This window comes from Dreissena polymorpha, chromosome 12, assembly GCF_020536995.1.
Source record: "Dreissena polymorpha isolate Duluth1 chromosome 12, UMN_Dpol_1.0, whole genome shotgun sequence".
NCBI classification, from domain to species: domain Eukaryota; kingdom Metazoa; phylum Mollusca; class Bivalvia; order Myida; family Dreissenidae; genus Dreissena; species Dreissena polymorpha.
The window spans coordinates 10,559,860-10,574,211 of record NC_068366.1 but is presented as its reverse complement, the minus strand read 5'-3'; the positions used below and the strand labels follow the sequence as shown (position 1 = coordinate 10,574,211).

The 14,352-nt window shown below is 31.3% G+C and overlaps 1 protein-coding gene across 2 annotated transcripts; it reads left to right on the top strand.

Annotated features, from left to right (window-relative positions):
• The first annotated feature begins 4,838 nt into the window (after positions 1-4,838).
• LOC127853452 (baculoviral IAP repeat-containing protein 7-B-like) lies at positions 4,839-12,230 on the top strand. Of its 2 annotated transcripts, none has more exons than XM_052387992.1 (4): positions 4,839-5,120; positions 5,810-6,012; positions 10,470-10,613; positions 11,156-12,230. In XM_052387992.1, the coding sequence occupies exons 2-4, from the start codon at positions 5,931-5,933 to the stop codon at positions 11,275-11,277; spliced, it is 348 nt and encodes a 115-aa protein (XP_052243952.1). In that variant the 5' UTR covers positions 4,839-5,120; positions 5,810-5,930; the 3' UTR covers positions 11,278-12,230. The 2 variants fall into 2 exon arrangements, with proteins under 2 accessions (XP_052243952.1, XP_052243953.1); XM_052387993.1 differs by lacking the exon at positions 4,839-5,120 and adding an exon at positions 5,583-5,700.
• The last annotated feature ends 2,122 nt before the right edge of the window (positions 12,231-14,352 follow it).

The following is a 14,352-nucleotide window of genomic DNA, read 5'->3' as shown; positions in this document are numbered from 1 at the left end:
TGCGTCTTAATCTAAATAGTGTCTACGATAAATGTATCATATAATTTACAAATAAATATTCTTTTTATAAAAGACCGGTAATCGAAGATTACGGAGACTATACAATACCTGGGTTATAATATCTATAGACTGAACACTTACTGTAATAAGCTCCATTCTCGAGTTAACCGTTTGTTTCGTTTGTGTGTATTTAGAGTTCTTTGCCAAATGAATTGCCAGATCTTTTTGTGCAGTAATGAAAACACATATGGAAGCAAAATCATCTGCTTTACACACTTTAATAGACTAGCCGTGCACACTGTTTTTGCTAGCCTTCAATGGATTAACCGGAATATAACAACATCCATACGTATCGAATGTTAAACCACTGAATATGAATATCTCTATGTGGCCTAATCTTCTGTTTTCAACGATATCATCTTGTTCATTACTGCCGAATGATGACGGAAGATAAACGAAGATTCCGTTATACAAATTAACGGTATAATACATATATATATATATATATATACACATGTTATAGGTTATAAAATAAAACATCAATAGGAGTCAAAACAGGACTACATTTTCAGATTTTCTTGTATATACTGTACGTTTAATACATATTCGACTGGTTAAATCTAATATAATTGTTACGTAACGACACATCATAACCGCACATAGAGGAAGTTTAATGCATCTTCGTTGTCTTCTCTGCAACACAACCCGGTGTAGTAAAATCATGCTAAAACACTTGAAACAAAATGTTTACTACTTCACATTTGCTCATGCAAGTTTGACGTTAAAAACATTTGATAAAAAAGAACGAGCAAATTGACAAGTACAGTTTGCATATTGAGACGCCATTTTTTACGCCATTTCGTCATGTCGACTTAAGGTAACTCTCGATTTATCTTAAGTGACTAACATTGGTGGCGCCATATCGTGTTCGCTGCAAATCTTTTATGCCTAACGAATGCTGTACATGAAGCTTTTCACCAGTTCAGGTCATTGTGACGCTAAAAAAGGTATTTAACACTCGAACAATTTAATGTTTTAAAATACCGATAGTCATGCCATTGCTTTTTAGACAAGAAGTGGACTTTGACTGATGGTTATAATGTTGTTTTGTAAGGGGTGTGTCTCAAATGCATCATATTTCGACGAGCAACAGTCTTACACAAAACAGCAATTATTATTGTTGAATAATTCGGTATGATGGTAAATCAATTTACCCGTTCAAATATGTTTTATACTGGATCGGAATTTCTTCGTTGTGAACAATAAAGTTGTTGATAGTTAGGTGATACACATATTTTGGTACATGACGTTTTAATAGATTTATACGTTTTGTTACCTTTCATATTATAATTCACACAAAACAAATGAATATATATCTGTCAAAAAGTGCATGAATGCCTTAAGTTAATAAAATTTTACCCTTTTTTATTTGACTATTTTAATAAGATTAATTTAAGTGTCAGGTTAAACGTTATGTTCAGTGAATGTACAGTAAAATAATTAAGTTACATCAAGCACAACAGAATGTATGATGTCTGTATTCAATATGAATGATGTCAAACTTATACCCAACACCGTCTTGACGAAAATATAGAGTACCGTAAACTGATATTTCAGATAACATTAACAGCGACAGCTACTTTTGCGAAATGTAGATCAAGGATATAATATGTTGTGTTTACCATACTGTCGTACATATTAATGTTTTATTTGTATAACTAACAATACATAAAATAACCAAGTATGTTTTTATAAACTGATAAATTCATAAAATAATGTGAATCGCAAAGATGCATCGTATGTTAAATTATGTACATACTAAGACAAAAAGGAAAACAAAATGTAAAAACACAATTGTATGTTGTATTTTTGCAGCAACTACGAATCTTTGTAATAAAATGTTATAAAACGTTATTAAACACGATGAGTATGCAAGATATACATTAGGTACTTGGTTAATCATTATACATACTAGATGTATCTAGTCACACATATATTAAAAAATGAGATCATTATCGTAACTAGTTATTTTGAATGGAATCATTAAACGTATGTGCATGTAAATTTTAAAAGTATGTACACACGCGCGCATTAATTTGTCTGAACTAAACAGTAGGACAGTTTAAAAATGTAAAGTACTCGTTCGCTGACGTATATTTACGTGTGGGATTTGTATTGCCGTAAAATAAAACGAACACACGAAGAAATCCACAACTTTTTCGCCAGAGTATAAACGTTCGAATGATACAAATGACCGGCCGGGTGCATCGCGGACATGTCTCGGTGGTCCGTGCACACTGGTCACACACCGCCAGGTTGCTGCAAAGTAGAATTAACATGATGCTCGGTCACTGCTTGCACGTGATATACAACAGTGAGGCTGCCAAGGCGTGAAAGTTACCTGGGGCTCTAAAACATTTTTGGAAAAGACAATTATGAATGTAATGATTTCTTGGAAACAATTCAATTATTAACATATTTCCCAAGATAAATCTTATTTTAAAACAAGTGACATGGATCTCTTAAATGTTTGCATACACGTGTCGATGCGGTCAAACTTTTATTTTAGCCATGTCCTTAATACTCTTAATATATAATAGTGTTTTATATACTGGTAGTGTTATTTAATTTCTGCTTGTAATATAATCTTGCAACGAAATGTATATTTACGTTTTTGTCAATAGCGGCAATATAGCCCTGCTTCCTTGTACTTCAATCTAAGTGACCAGTAACTACACAAAGAAACACATTGAGTTTGTATTCATTTAATTTAAATTGAGATATCTAATTAACAGTTTCTGTCGGATATTTGTGTTAGAAATACAACATACAAATTAATATCTAACAACGAACATTGAACGTTTTCAGTGTTAATCAATGTTTTCCTGAAAAGGTGGCTGTTCTTTTCTTTCCATCAGCTACCATACTTTAATGATAAAAGACACGTGTTACTATATGTGAATAAATCCCAGATATGTCAAAGAACATATGCAAAACACAATCAACCATAAAATATCACTGTTTATACTTTCTTAGCTCCTTTATTTTATCTAAAGAAGTTCAGCTCGGGATGAATGCACGGTGTAAACCGTTTGGGCGAAAATATTTTGAAATGTTTACCCGGTTAACGTTTTCAAGATGTTGAACGTTTTAACTGAGACGCATGTGCATACAATCAAGCAGTTTGCAATGTTAAACATTATTGCTGAGACGCATGTGCATACAATCAAGCAGTTTGCAATGTTAAACAGTTTTGTATGTATCGGAACACTATCCGATGCAGTTTCATTTTCCTCAATGGGATCCCAATGCCACGAATGTTCATTTGGCATCATGCCATTACTACGTGTGTAATGCGTTAAAGGCAGGTATTATCTAATGGGCTTGTTTATATTAACCACAGCATAAAATATGGAGTGGGTAAACATTAGATTACGTGACGTAAGGGAAGACACACATTGACAACGAATTTCATATTGATCTTAGTCAGCCGTGCAACATACGAACCTGGTTAGGCAGTAACCTTATTATGCGCATTTAATGCAATGCGACTGGGTAGTTTTGTTATGTAAATGAATGCATGCGTTTCTAGAAATGGAAACCAATTTACATGTTGACTGAAAAAAGATCGCAATTGTGCTGTTGTGTAATGCGTGCATGAGTCAAATATTAAAAAAGAAATGGACTTCAATCAAAATCTAAGCTTTTTAACAAGAAAAGACCAAATGTCTTTTTAATTTTATAATTTAAGTACATCAAGTGCAATTATGTTAACGTTACAAAAACACTCTAAAAGTTCTTGGCTAAAAATGATACATATTAGAATATAACGTAGTTAAAACATTTTTTTACTTTAAATGTGTTAATAACGTTAATAATATATTATATTAACGGTAATAATATATTATATCTGCATCATTTAACCTACAGATGATATCATTATACAATATTCGGTGGGTATAATTTGATCGTAATTTAAAATTTACCGGCATGTGTGTCGTATTGCACGTATCTATAAACGACATAAATAAAAAAGTAGAGTATACATGCATATGAATTTCGTTTTAATGGGACGAGCATGTAAAACCTGTAGAATTTATTAAATTTTAATTTATGAATTTAACAAATGTTGCTTATACCTTCCTTATTTGAGTTGTTTTTGAACCTTAATGCTACGAGGTTTATGTTTCACTTACAGCCATAATATGTTGTGGACAAATTAGTAAAAAGTTTGGGTGACCTTCATATTATTTGAATTGACCATTTCAAGGCGTATTATTCATTTGTGTCCGTCTTTGTTGTGTGACTTTGTTGTGTGCATTCTTTTGGTTTTGCTTACTTTTTATATAAAATGGACGTCGTAATGATGATGACAATTACATATGCAATTAAACTAATACTTAACTGTGTTTACAGGTTAACTGTAACCTTACAATTCATGAAAAGAGATACCTAATTATACTTGAAATACTGAACACAATCTATGAGCAACACAATACAATATGTCATAGTTTTTGGAATTACAAGAAGACACAATAACATGTTAAACTGTATATTGTATGTATATGCTTTAACCTATATTATACAAGCTGTTAAATGATTGTAAACTCGTTCGGTAGACATAACATTTTAAGTGGTAGTATCATACTTTGTAAGCTGAGCCTTGCAAACCCTCACTGACGATAACCACTACAAACCACTATATCGCAAAGCGTTTTCAGCAAGTTAGACTTGTTTAAAAATGAACGCTTTGCTATACGGCAATCAATATTGTAATCTATATATGATGTCACGTGACGCATATTTTACGAAGATTTTTGTATTGGGTTACGATATGATTACATTTGTCCTTTGTCGCGCAGTTTTGGCAGAGCATGTTGGTGTCACTTAAATGTGCTCTTATCAGGACACTAATTTTACGCGGTAACATAATGGTTTTATAACTGACAAACTAATATGAATCGTTTAATGTACTTGTGTTTTCGTTACATGTTCATGACGGAGGAAGGAAGATACGTGGTAACCGCGAGAAGAAGGAACACAGTAACAGTGAATATAACAATTTGTGAGACCTTGGCAAGATCGTTGAAAGCGTCCGAGACGAAAATGGACTATTTAAGGCAGGGGTTAATTTTAATTTTTATCATTTAGTTTAATCATTTTCAAACGGTAGATATCAGTTTGTTATGGCTTTTAAAAGAGTATTAAAACACAAATATCCGCTGATGAATTTATTACATATTCAACGACCAAAAACGAATAAAACAATTAGCTTTAATCAAGTATTTATATTATACAAATGTGCGTTAATTTGCTTTTAAGGAAAACAATATAAGCAAAATCGTATGTGATATTATTAAGTGAGTTATATATGTTTCGTGAGTTCTTTGTTTTAGCATAAAATCAAATGACTCAACCAATTGATTTATGTACAACTTGTGTTTATTAAAACAATGTAATAACGCCAAAATAAGTTCACGACCGTAATATTTTAGACAACGCCATTGTTCTGTTCAAATTTGCATATTCCGAAAAAGAGCGAGTATTGCCGACTGGTTTGCGGTTGATACGAAGTGTAAATTTAGCAGTATTGATTACACGCGGTTAAGAGAACTGTCAATATGTACACATTAGAGAAAAAAGATAACACACATATATTTAGAAGCATTCGGAAATTCAGAATAGCTTGCTACACGCATAGTAAAAATATCTTTTACTTTTTATAATGCTTGTACATGTGCGTAATTAATTTGATTATCGGAACACAGGTAGTCGGTAAGATAATCCAATATTGTTTGTGTCTTCACAGATTCAACCAAGAAACTGGGTCATCGATGGTTTGTTGTTTGATGCAAGGGGTCAAACAAATTCCTGGTTGTTTAGTGACATCTCGTGTGGTAAGGGCCTGCATCCTTAATAACTGATTTCCCATGGATGTGAGTCTTCGCCAAGACGCTAGCGATGAACCCAATCTTCCACAACCTGCTCGTGTTCATGAAATTAACAGCGAAGGTAGCCATTTTGTTAATCTAATCGAATGTATGTGAAAACCGTTTATGCTGCATATCATACGTTTGTAATACACAATTAAAACATAGTTTAAGCCGTCAGAGCGTATAAAACATGTACAGTCAATTCTTATGTGGCGATATGTACTTGTTTGTAACAAATGACTTTGGTGTTCTTAAAACTAATTTCAGATGACCTACTGCACTTTTATAATGTGTATAATGAATAATGTGATTTCTTTATACGTGGTGATTTTAATGCTAGAGTTGGTGAGAAACCAGATTTTGTTTTATATGATAATGTTCGTGTTTGCTTAGAAACTTTGTCGCCAGATGATTATAATCAAGATGTTTATTTGCCAAGATGTAATTTAGATAAAACTGTAAATGAATATGGCAAGTTACTACTGGATTTTTGTAAAATGTCGGTGAAGAATAGTGAATGGCAGACGTGGGTCAGATAGAAACATTGGAAAACACACATTTGTATGTTCACAAGGTTGTAGTACTATTGATTTTGTTTTGTTTAAAAGTAATATGTTCCCATATATTGGAACATTTGAAATTTTAGAACCAAATATTTTCTCAGATCATTGTGCTGTAACTTTTAGCCGTAAAAGTCAAGTTTTGCTTGATGTTATTGCTGATGATAAAACTTAATAATGCATTTGAAAATGATGATAAACAATTACCATCTTTGTATAAATGGGAGGATGAAAAGAAAAATGATTATATTAATGCAATAAATAGTGACAGTATAAGAAATACATTTGATACACTTTGCATTAATATTGAAAAGTCTCAAAATAATGGTGATTTATATAATTGTTTAAGCTCGTTCTGTATAGTAAGTGAAAATATAAGCTCACCATTATTAAAAAGGAATTGTACTGACAAAACATGTTTTGGAAACAATAAGAATGCAGCATATATTGACGATGAATGTAAATTTTTAAAACGGAGTTATTATAAAACCCTGAATGTATACAGAAACTTTCCTACAAATTAAAATAGAAAACATATGGTGGAATCAAAAAGGTTTTACAAAAGTACAATAAGAGAAAAGAAAAATATTTATGACAAAAATCAGCCACTGAAACTTGAAAATGCAAGACTAAGTAATGCAAAATTATATTGAAAAATGTTAAGGAATATTAGTGTTAGAGATAATAAACAACATAAAAAGTAAAGATTGTTAAAACTATTTTAAATCAATAAATGATCCAAATTCTTCATTTTAACAACCCGATGAAGATATTATATTTTTTGAAGACAGATATTTGAATGGTTTGATGAATTAAACGTACCATTTTCTTACCAAGAAGTTATGAATGCCTGTTAACAAATACACAATGGAAAATCAAGTGGTCCTGATTATCTACTAAATGCAATTTTTAAATTTGGGCTTGAGCTTTATAAAAGTTGTATGTACTTTATTTAATAAGCTGTTTGAAAACGGACATTTCCCTGAAATGTGTAGTGAGGGTTTTATTGTAACATTATATAAAAAGGGAAGTAAGAATGATGTTAACAACCACAGGGGGGGGGGGGGTACATTATTAAGTACATTTGGGAAATTATTTACTAAGGTCATAAAGAATAGACTGAATAATTGGGCAGAAAATTATCATGTGTATATAGAAACAAAGGCAGATTTTTTGACAAAACATGGGTACTATCGATAATATTCTTGTATTACACGGTATTATTAATTATCTACTAAATGCAAAAAAAGAGATTAAATGCTGTATTTGTGGATTTTACTAAAGCGTTCAATTATTTGGTTAGAGATATTATCTGGTATAAACTTTTTAAACTAGTAATTCGAGGAAAATGATATATAATATTATTAAATCTATGTATGTAAATGTGAAATCAAGAATCAAATTAGGTAATATAATAAGTAATGAAGACTTCTCTTGTTTATTAGGAGTGAGACAGGGTGAATCATTATGTTCCTTTTTCTATTTATTTGCATGATATTCAGGAACATTATATGTTAAATGGTTTTAATGGGATTGATATTGGAATGTTGAAATTATTTCTGTTACTATATGCAGATGATATTGTTATTATGGCTGAATCAGAGGAAGAACTTAATAAAGGTTTGTGCTTGTTGGAATAATACTGTGATAGGTGGAAACTATGTGTAAATTCAAATAAAACTAAAGTAATGATTTTTAAAAAAGGGTGACAATTAAGGAGAAATATGAAGTTTGCATATAAAGGCGAGGTTATAGAAATTGTAAAATCTTTTACATATTTAGGAATTGTATTTACCACGGGAGGATCATTTGCAAGTACTTTTGAAACTCTTGCTGGGCAAGCTTCAAAAGCGGTTTTTAAATTAAATTCATATTTACTTAATTTTAATTAAATCAATATTCAGATCAAATTACAGTTATTTGATCAACTTGTTTTTCCAATTTTAAATTATGGCTCAGAAATATGGGGCTTAAATGAATCCATGACACTTAAGAGAGTACATTTAAGTTTCTGTAAACAATTATAAGGCGTGAAAATTCAAACTCAAAACATTTTTGTGTATGGAGAACTCGGTAGAACACCCTTAATTGTGAGACGTGCAGTTTATGTAATAAGGTATTGTCTTAAAGTTATCCAGTTAGAAAACCATAAATATGTTAAGTGCATATATTTACATATTTGTAACAGTTTGATAAGTAAACCAAATATGCACACATGGGCTAAAGCTGTTTGTATCTTGCTGCAGTCCTTGGGATTACATTACGCATGGATAAACCAAGGAGTAGGTGATGATAAGTGTTTTTTTTATCTCTTGTTAAATCCAGATTTAATGATGCATTTATACAAAATTGGATGTCTGAACTAAGTAATTCATCAAGAGCAGTAAGTTATAATTTTGTTTTGTAAATTTGATTTCCAGCCTTATTTAAATGATGTTACAATTGATGAGTTTAGGTTTTATCTGTGCCGACGAATAGTATCTTCACATAGTTTGGAAATAGAGTTAGGCAGGTGGCATAAACCAGAATCTATACCATACCAGGAACGAAAATGTCAACATAGCAATGTCTTGGAGGATTATTATATTTTTGTTGAATGTTCCTTATACAATGATATTAGAAAAAACTACATAAAGCAATATTACTGGAAAAGACCAAATATTCCAAAATGTAAAGAGCTAATGCAATCTGATAACCAAACAATTAACAGAAATTTAGCAATTTATGTTCATAAATTATTTATCCAAAGAAATGTCTATAAATATTATTTTGAGTAATATATATGTCAGAAAAGTTGACTTCTCGCTGTCAATAGCGCTTTTTATGTTAACATTATGTTGAAATACATGTATCTTTTAACAATTTATGTATAGAACATAACACAGTTTGTATATGATCAATCATTTTCATGAACTAGTATTTATTGACGACCACTTGCATGCATTTTGTTTCTATAAATATATTCAACATACATGTGTTCTCATGGACTGTAATGTATAATGTATCTTGAATTAACCATATTTTCTGTTCTTAAAATAATTATAAAATTGCATAAATCATTAGAGAAAATGACTTAAGTGTTTCGCAACTTAAATGAAACACAATAACAATAATGTGGCCGAGTGTAAATGCATGAATGAATGAATACTTGAATGAGTAAATGGGTTGGTATATGAATGAATGAATACGTGTACAAATAAATGAATTATTAATGAAGGGATGAATACGTATGTGATTAATTAATAAATGATTCTTTAAATAGTTCTTTTACTTTAATGATAATCGTCCTTAAAGGGACTTTTTCACAGATTTTGGCATGTTTTGGATTTTGTCTTTAAATACTTTACATTTATTAAATGTAAACATTGGCACTAAAGAGCTCTAGTATAAATCAAGAATTAAATTTTTAAAACAAAAACAATAATTTCATACCTGATCTCAAACCACTGACCATTGGAGTAAAATTGTACCATCGGCCATCGAGGCTGCTATAACATGTAAAGTTTTTATACTTGATATAAACACTCCTCAAATTGTAACAAAATATATCGATCTTAACAAACCTCTCAAAATTATCCAATCGTTTGCAGCGTTCCAGATTTTAAAATAATATTTATGTTTAACTATCTATTGCATGCATGTTACTGTATTATTTTGACAATTGGTCATGTCTGAAATGAAAGACAAAATGATGGTAATGAAACAATTCCTCATGATTTCTCGTGAGTTTCGTTATTCCTCAATTTAATGAATCTGGCATATGTTGTTTTAGTAGGCTATGTAAACATACCCTTTTAAGTAAATGATAAGGTAAAACATACACATATAAATTGTTTGGCATGTCTGAGTTTCCATTCACAAACCTTCTTTTAAAACTCGTATTGGTAAGGCTGTGCTACTTTGAGGTTTGCATTCGATGCAATATTGTAAAATGGAACATACACCACCAAAGTCATGCACATGTATACCTTTATAGCACACAGATTAGGTATCCATACGATGAGACCGCTACATATGGATCAAGCGATTCTGCAGAACCGTGTGAAATCCTTCCAAAGAAGTCCTGATAATATAAGACACCGAGCGCTAGAGTTGGCGACTGCTGGATTTTTCTATATCGGTAATGGTCAAGTAGTAAATGTTTTCGACGAAGGCGCTGAATTGATAGAGCTATGATTGAATTAATTTAAAACATGTTGAAATAATGAAGACATTTCTTTAGCATCATATACACACTACTCGAGTTCTTAAAGTTGAGCTCAGCTGTATTGTTGTGCTGTCGTTTATCTGATACAAATAATTTCCATATTATACAATTTCCATTATTAAAGATCTAGTATTGCTTCTTTGGTAAATTCGTAGAAGCAATTCGTTTTGTTTAAACGCTTGCATTTATGCATTTAATATAGATCTTTGCCAAATTTTATACCCGATACATTATTACGTGATCAGCAGTTGTGAACGGGTAATATCGATTTATTACATGATTTTCTGTATAATATATACCGGATGAACGTGTTGATTTAGAAATTAAAATCGATGTTCCTGCCGTTACACCAATTAAAAGCTTCATTAATCTTCGTTTCAGAATAGCACATGTTTCTTATTGTTGTGTTCACTACAAATTGAATGTGTTTTTTTATTCTAATACAAATTTAACAGGTGATGCAGACTGCGTCCGCTGTTTCTTTTGTGGCATTCTCCTGCGACGCTGGGAGCCCCCGATGATGAAGCTTGGGAAGAACATGTCCAATGGAACCCTAGCTGTACATTTGTGCAGTTGAACTCGTGAAGAAAAACAACAACAGAATATGTTCATGTAAAAGACGGAAAGGCATGTATTTATAAAGAAAAGTATAAAGAACACTGTTTATGAAGGCAAATAAACAATATGTTTTGATGAAAAAACATGCAAATGAACAATATGTGCTTCTACAAAAACTGTTTACATTATTTGTTTATAAATAACATAGGAAGTTGACATTCTTTTACATTAAATATAAAAAGTCGAATTAGGCTTATTGTGCAGATATGTGGTTGTGCATTCGAAAATTGTTTTGGGGAACAATACACATGATTGTGATGAAGAAAAGTGAACATTCGCACTATGGTGTTTGATAAGTATCTGATAATATTAATCGAATACTTGTGCAGATATTGAGATTAACCTTGCACACTTGTTTTTTGAACAGAGAAACAAAACATGTTTGTGTATAAATGAAATAAATTACTTATTGTTCTTTAATGAAGCAAAGTTTTTTTAAAAACTCTGCTTGGCATTTTTATAATAAGTAAACACACTGAAACGTAACCAAAGTGTGTAAAACTTTGTCAGGTTTCAAATAATACTAGTAAATTATTAAGTAAGAGTCGAGAACAAAGTCTGTATATTTAATATTGACCTCTGCTGATCTTGTATTAATTGTATAGCTAAATTTTATTATGTTTTAATAATTTGATGCGTAGTTAAAAATTACACGGTTGTATAGTAGAGTTTACAGTTAATATATGTTTATATTTATTTATGTAAATAGATATATTTACGAGCTTGGTGTCCAAACACAAATCACTCTTCAAAAAACTAAAGTAATTCATAAACAGTTTGGAAGGCTTTTACTGGATTTAAATGCGTATACAAAGTATATGTATAGTGTATATGACTTTGTTTTATTTATGAAACTTTTGATTCTTGTTTGTTTTATATTCATATTTTTAATAAAAAATATGTTAACCTTTATTGTGAAGTATGCTATTGTTGTAACCGAGATGTAGAAAAAACCACGGTAAAATGGCACAGTAGTAATCAAAGGGCAATAATCTATTAAAGTAACTATCACGCTCAAAAATATCGAATATTTCGCTAAATAAAGCTAACCCATAGAAAAATCAATGTTCCTTTTAGCAAAATGCAAACTTTCAACGTTAGATGTTGTCTGATAGAATTGATTTAACGAGATACAAAATGCTCGTTTTTATTTTGTTGTGGCCACAAATAATTCCATTTATATCTCCCGTGAAATATCCGAACATTTACGGGCGAACACGAGATTGGATACGGTAAGCGTCGGAAGCATGACGTAGCTCTCATGAATAATCATTCTGTGAAATCAAAATGAATTCTGGGTAATTGGAACTTAGCGAATGCGAAAATGGCTTGTATAAATTATGCAAATGAACGCAACCCGAATGAATCCGATCCTGACTCGAAAGCGAAAGTAGATTACATCGTGGAACGATATTTAGATATTTAGATGCTTAAAACTTGCCGAATGCTTGTAATATAACGTTTTTACATCAATGTTACTTGTTTTTAGGGTCTTCCTATTTTAATAAACCATCGAATGGTACTACTTGTTGTCGAATGTTTTTATATAGCATAATACAGTAGCCGTATGTATTGGTGAGCGTGATAGTGACTTTAAGGATAATTTGAGAGGGAAGATCTGAAAATAAGAATTTCATTTTTGCCCATTCATGGCTAATAACCGTACTTTGATTGTAGAAACAAGGTTATCACATACATTTTGATGAACAAATAGTTTTAACAGACTCATGGATTCCCCATATATTGTGTCACATGAACCTATGGAAAGGAAATGTCCACAATTGACGAATGCGATGGTCAGTTCATAGAAAGGTGGACACATTGTTTATGATTTATTGAAACATTAATTTGTCAATATGTCACGCGATCGTTAGTTGTTTAATTACAATAAAGCGTTGTTATCGTCTGCTGATATAGGATAATCCCCTACATCCATGTGAAGGTCCAGCTTGTCAATATTTCACCTAAATGTTACAATCATCCGTTTCAAATTTAAATTTATTCAAAACACTTATTACGACTTCTACACTCTGTGTTTTACAGAAATCAAACTTTCGCAAGATGTAAGCAAAACATCATCTTAGAAGGTCACGACTGCTCTTTTCGCAAATATTGCACTAATCATTACGCCGGTTAATTTACATATATTGAGTCATCTTTTAAACCGATCCGACTTACGAATTTTAGAAGCATTCCTGGCGTAATGAGGGGTCTGTATTTTTGATCCCTCTATATCATATTCAACATATAACGTTTTCGTCTTTCAAATATCGCTAACTAATTTTTGGATCGATTCCATATATGCATAAAAAGGCTCAGGATCATTTTCACTACAGTATAATTGTTGGTGATATCAATGTAAATCCATGAATCTTATATTTAATATCTGTATATATAACCATCAACACACGTCTAGATTGGTTGTGCAATTCATTATTTATAATTTGGATGTTCTATAATCATTGTTTGCATTTTACAGACACGTATGTTAAATATAAAGTATGATCATCACAACTATAGCTCGACAAGCTCAGCCAAAAAGCATGTGTGCAGTCTGTCGTGTACGTAGTTCCAACATACTCTGTATACCATGTAATCACTTGATTACCTGCCTGCCGTGTTCTCATCCGCTGTAACGAAAGTATTAGGGAGAGCATTGGAGTGCGTTTCAACTCAGTGTTTAGTGCTTTAAATTAGTCTTTTAAACCAAGACGGTGAGTGAATTCATACGTCGATGGAATGATGTTATTATTTCCCGTTCAATTCCGATCATTTTTGTAACATGATCAAGTCATGATTAATTGATATAAATATAACGTTCCACCGCATGAACAACAATGGAGCCCTAAAAGACATGTTCATTTATAACAAAAAAAAATTAACGTAAAAAATATTACAAGAACACTGTCGCACAAAAAGAACACAATATAACACAGCAGTATTATAAATGAATTACATTCTAGTGCCGTTTACAAGTTATTAATGTATTATAGCATTTGATTTATTTTCATACATATTCAATGATGTAAAATGT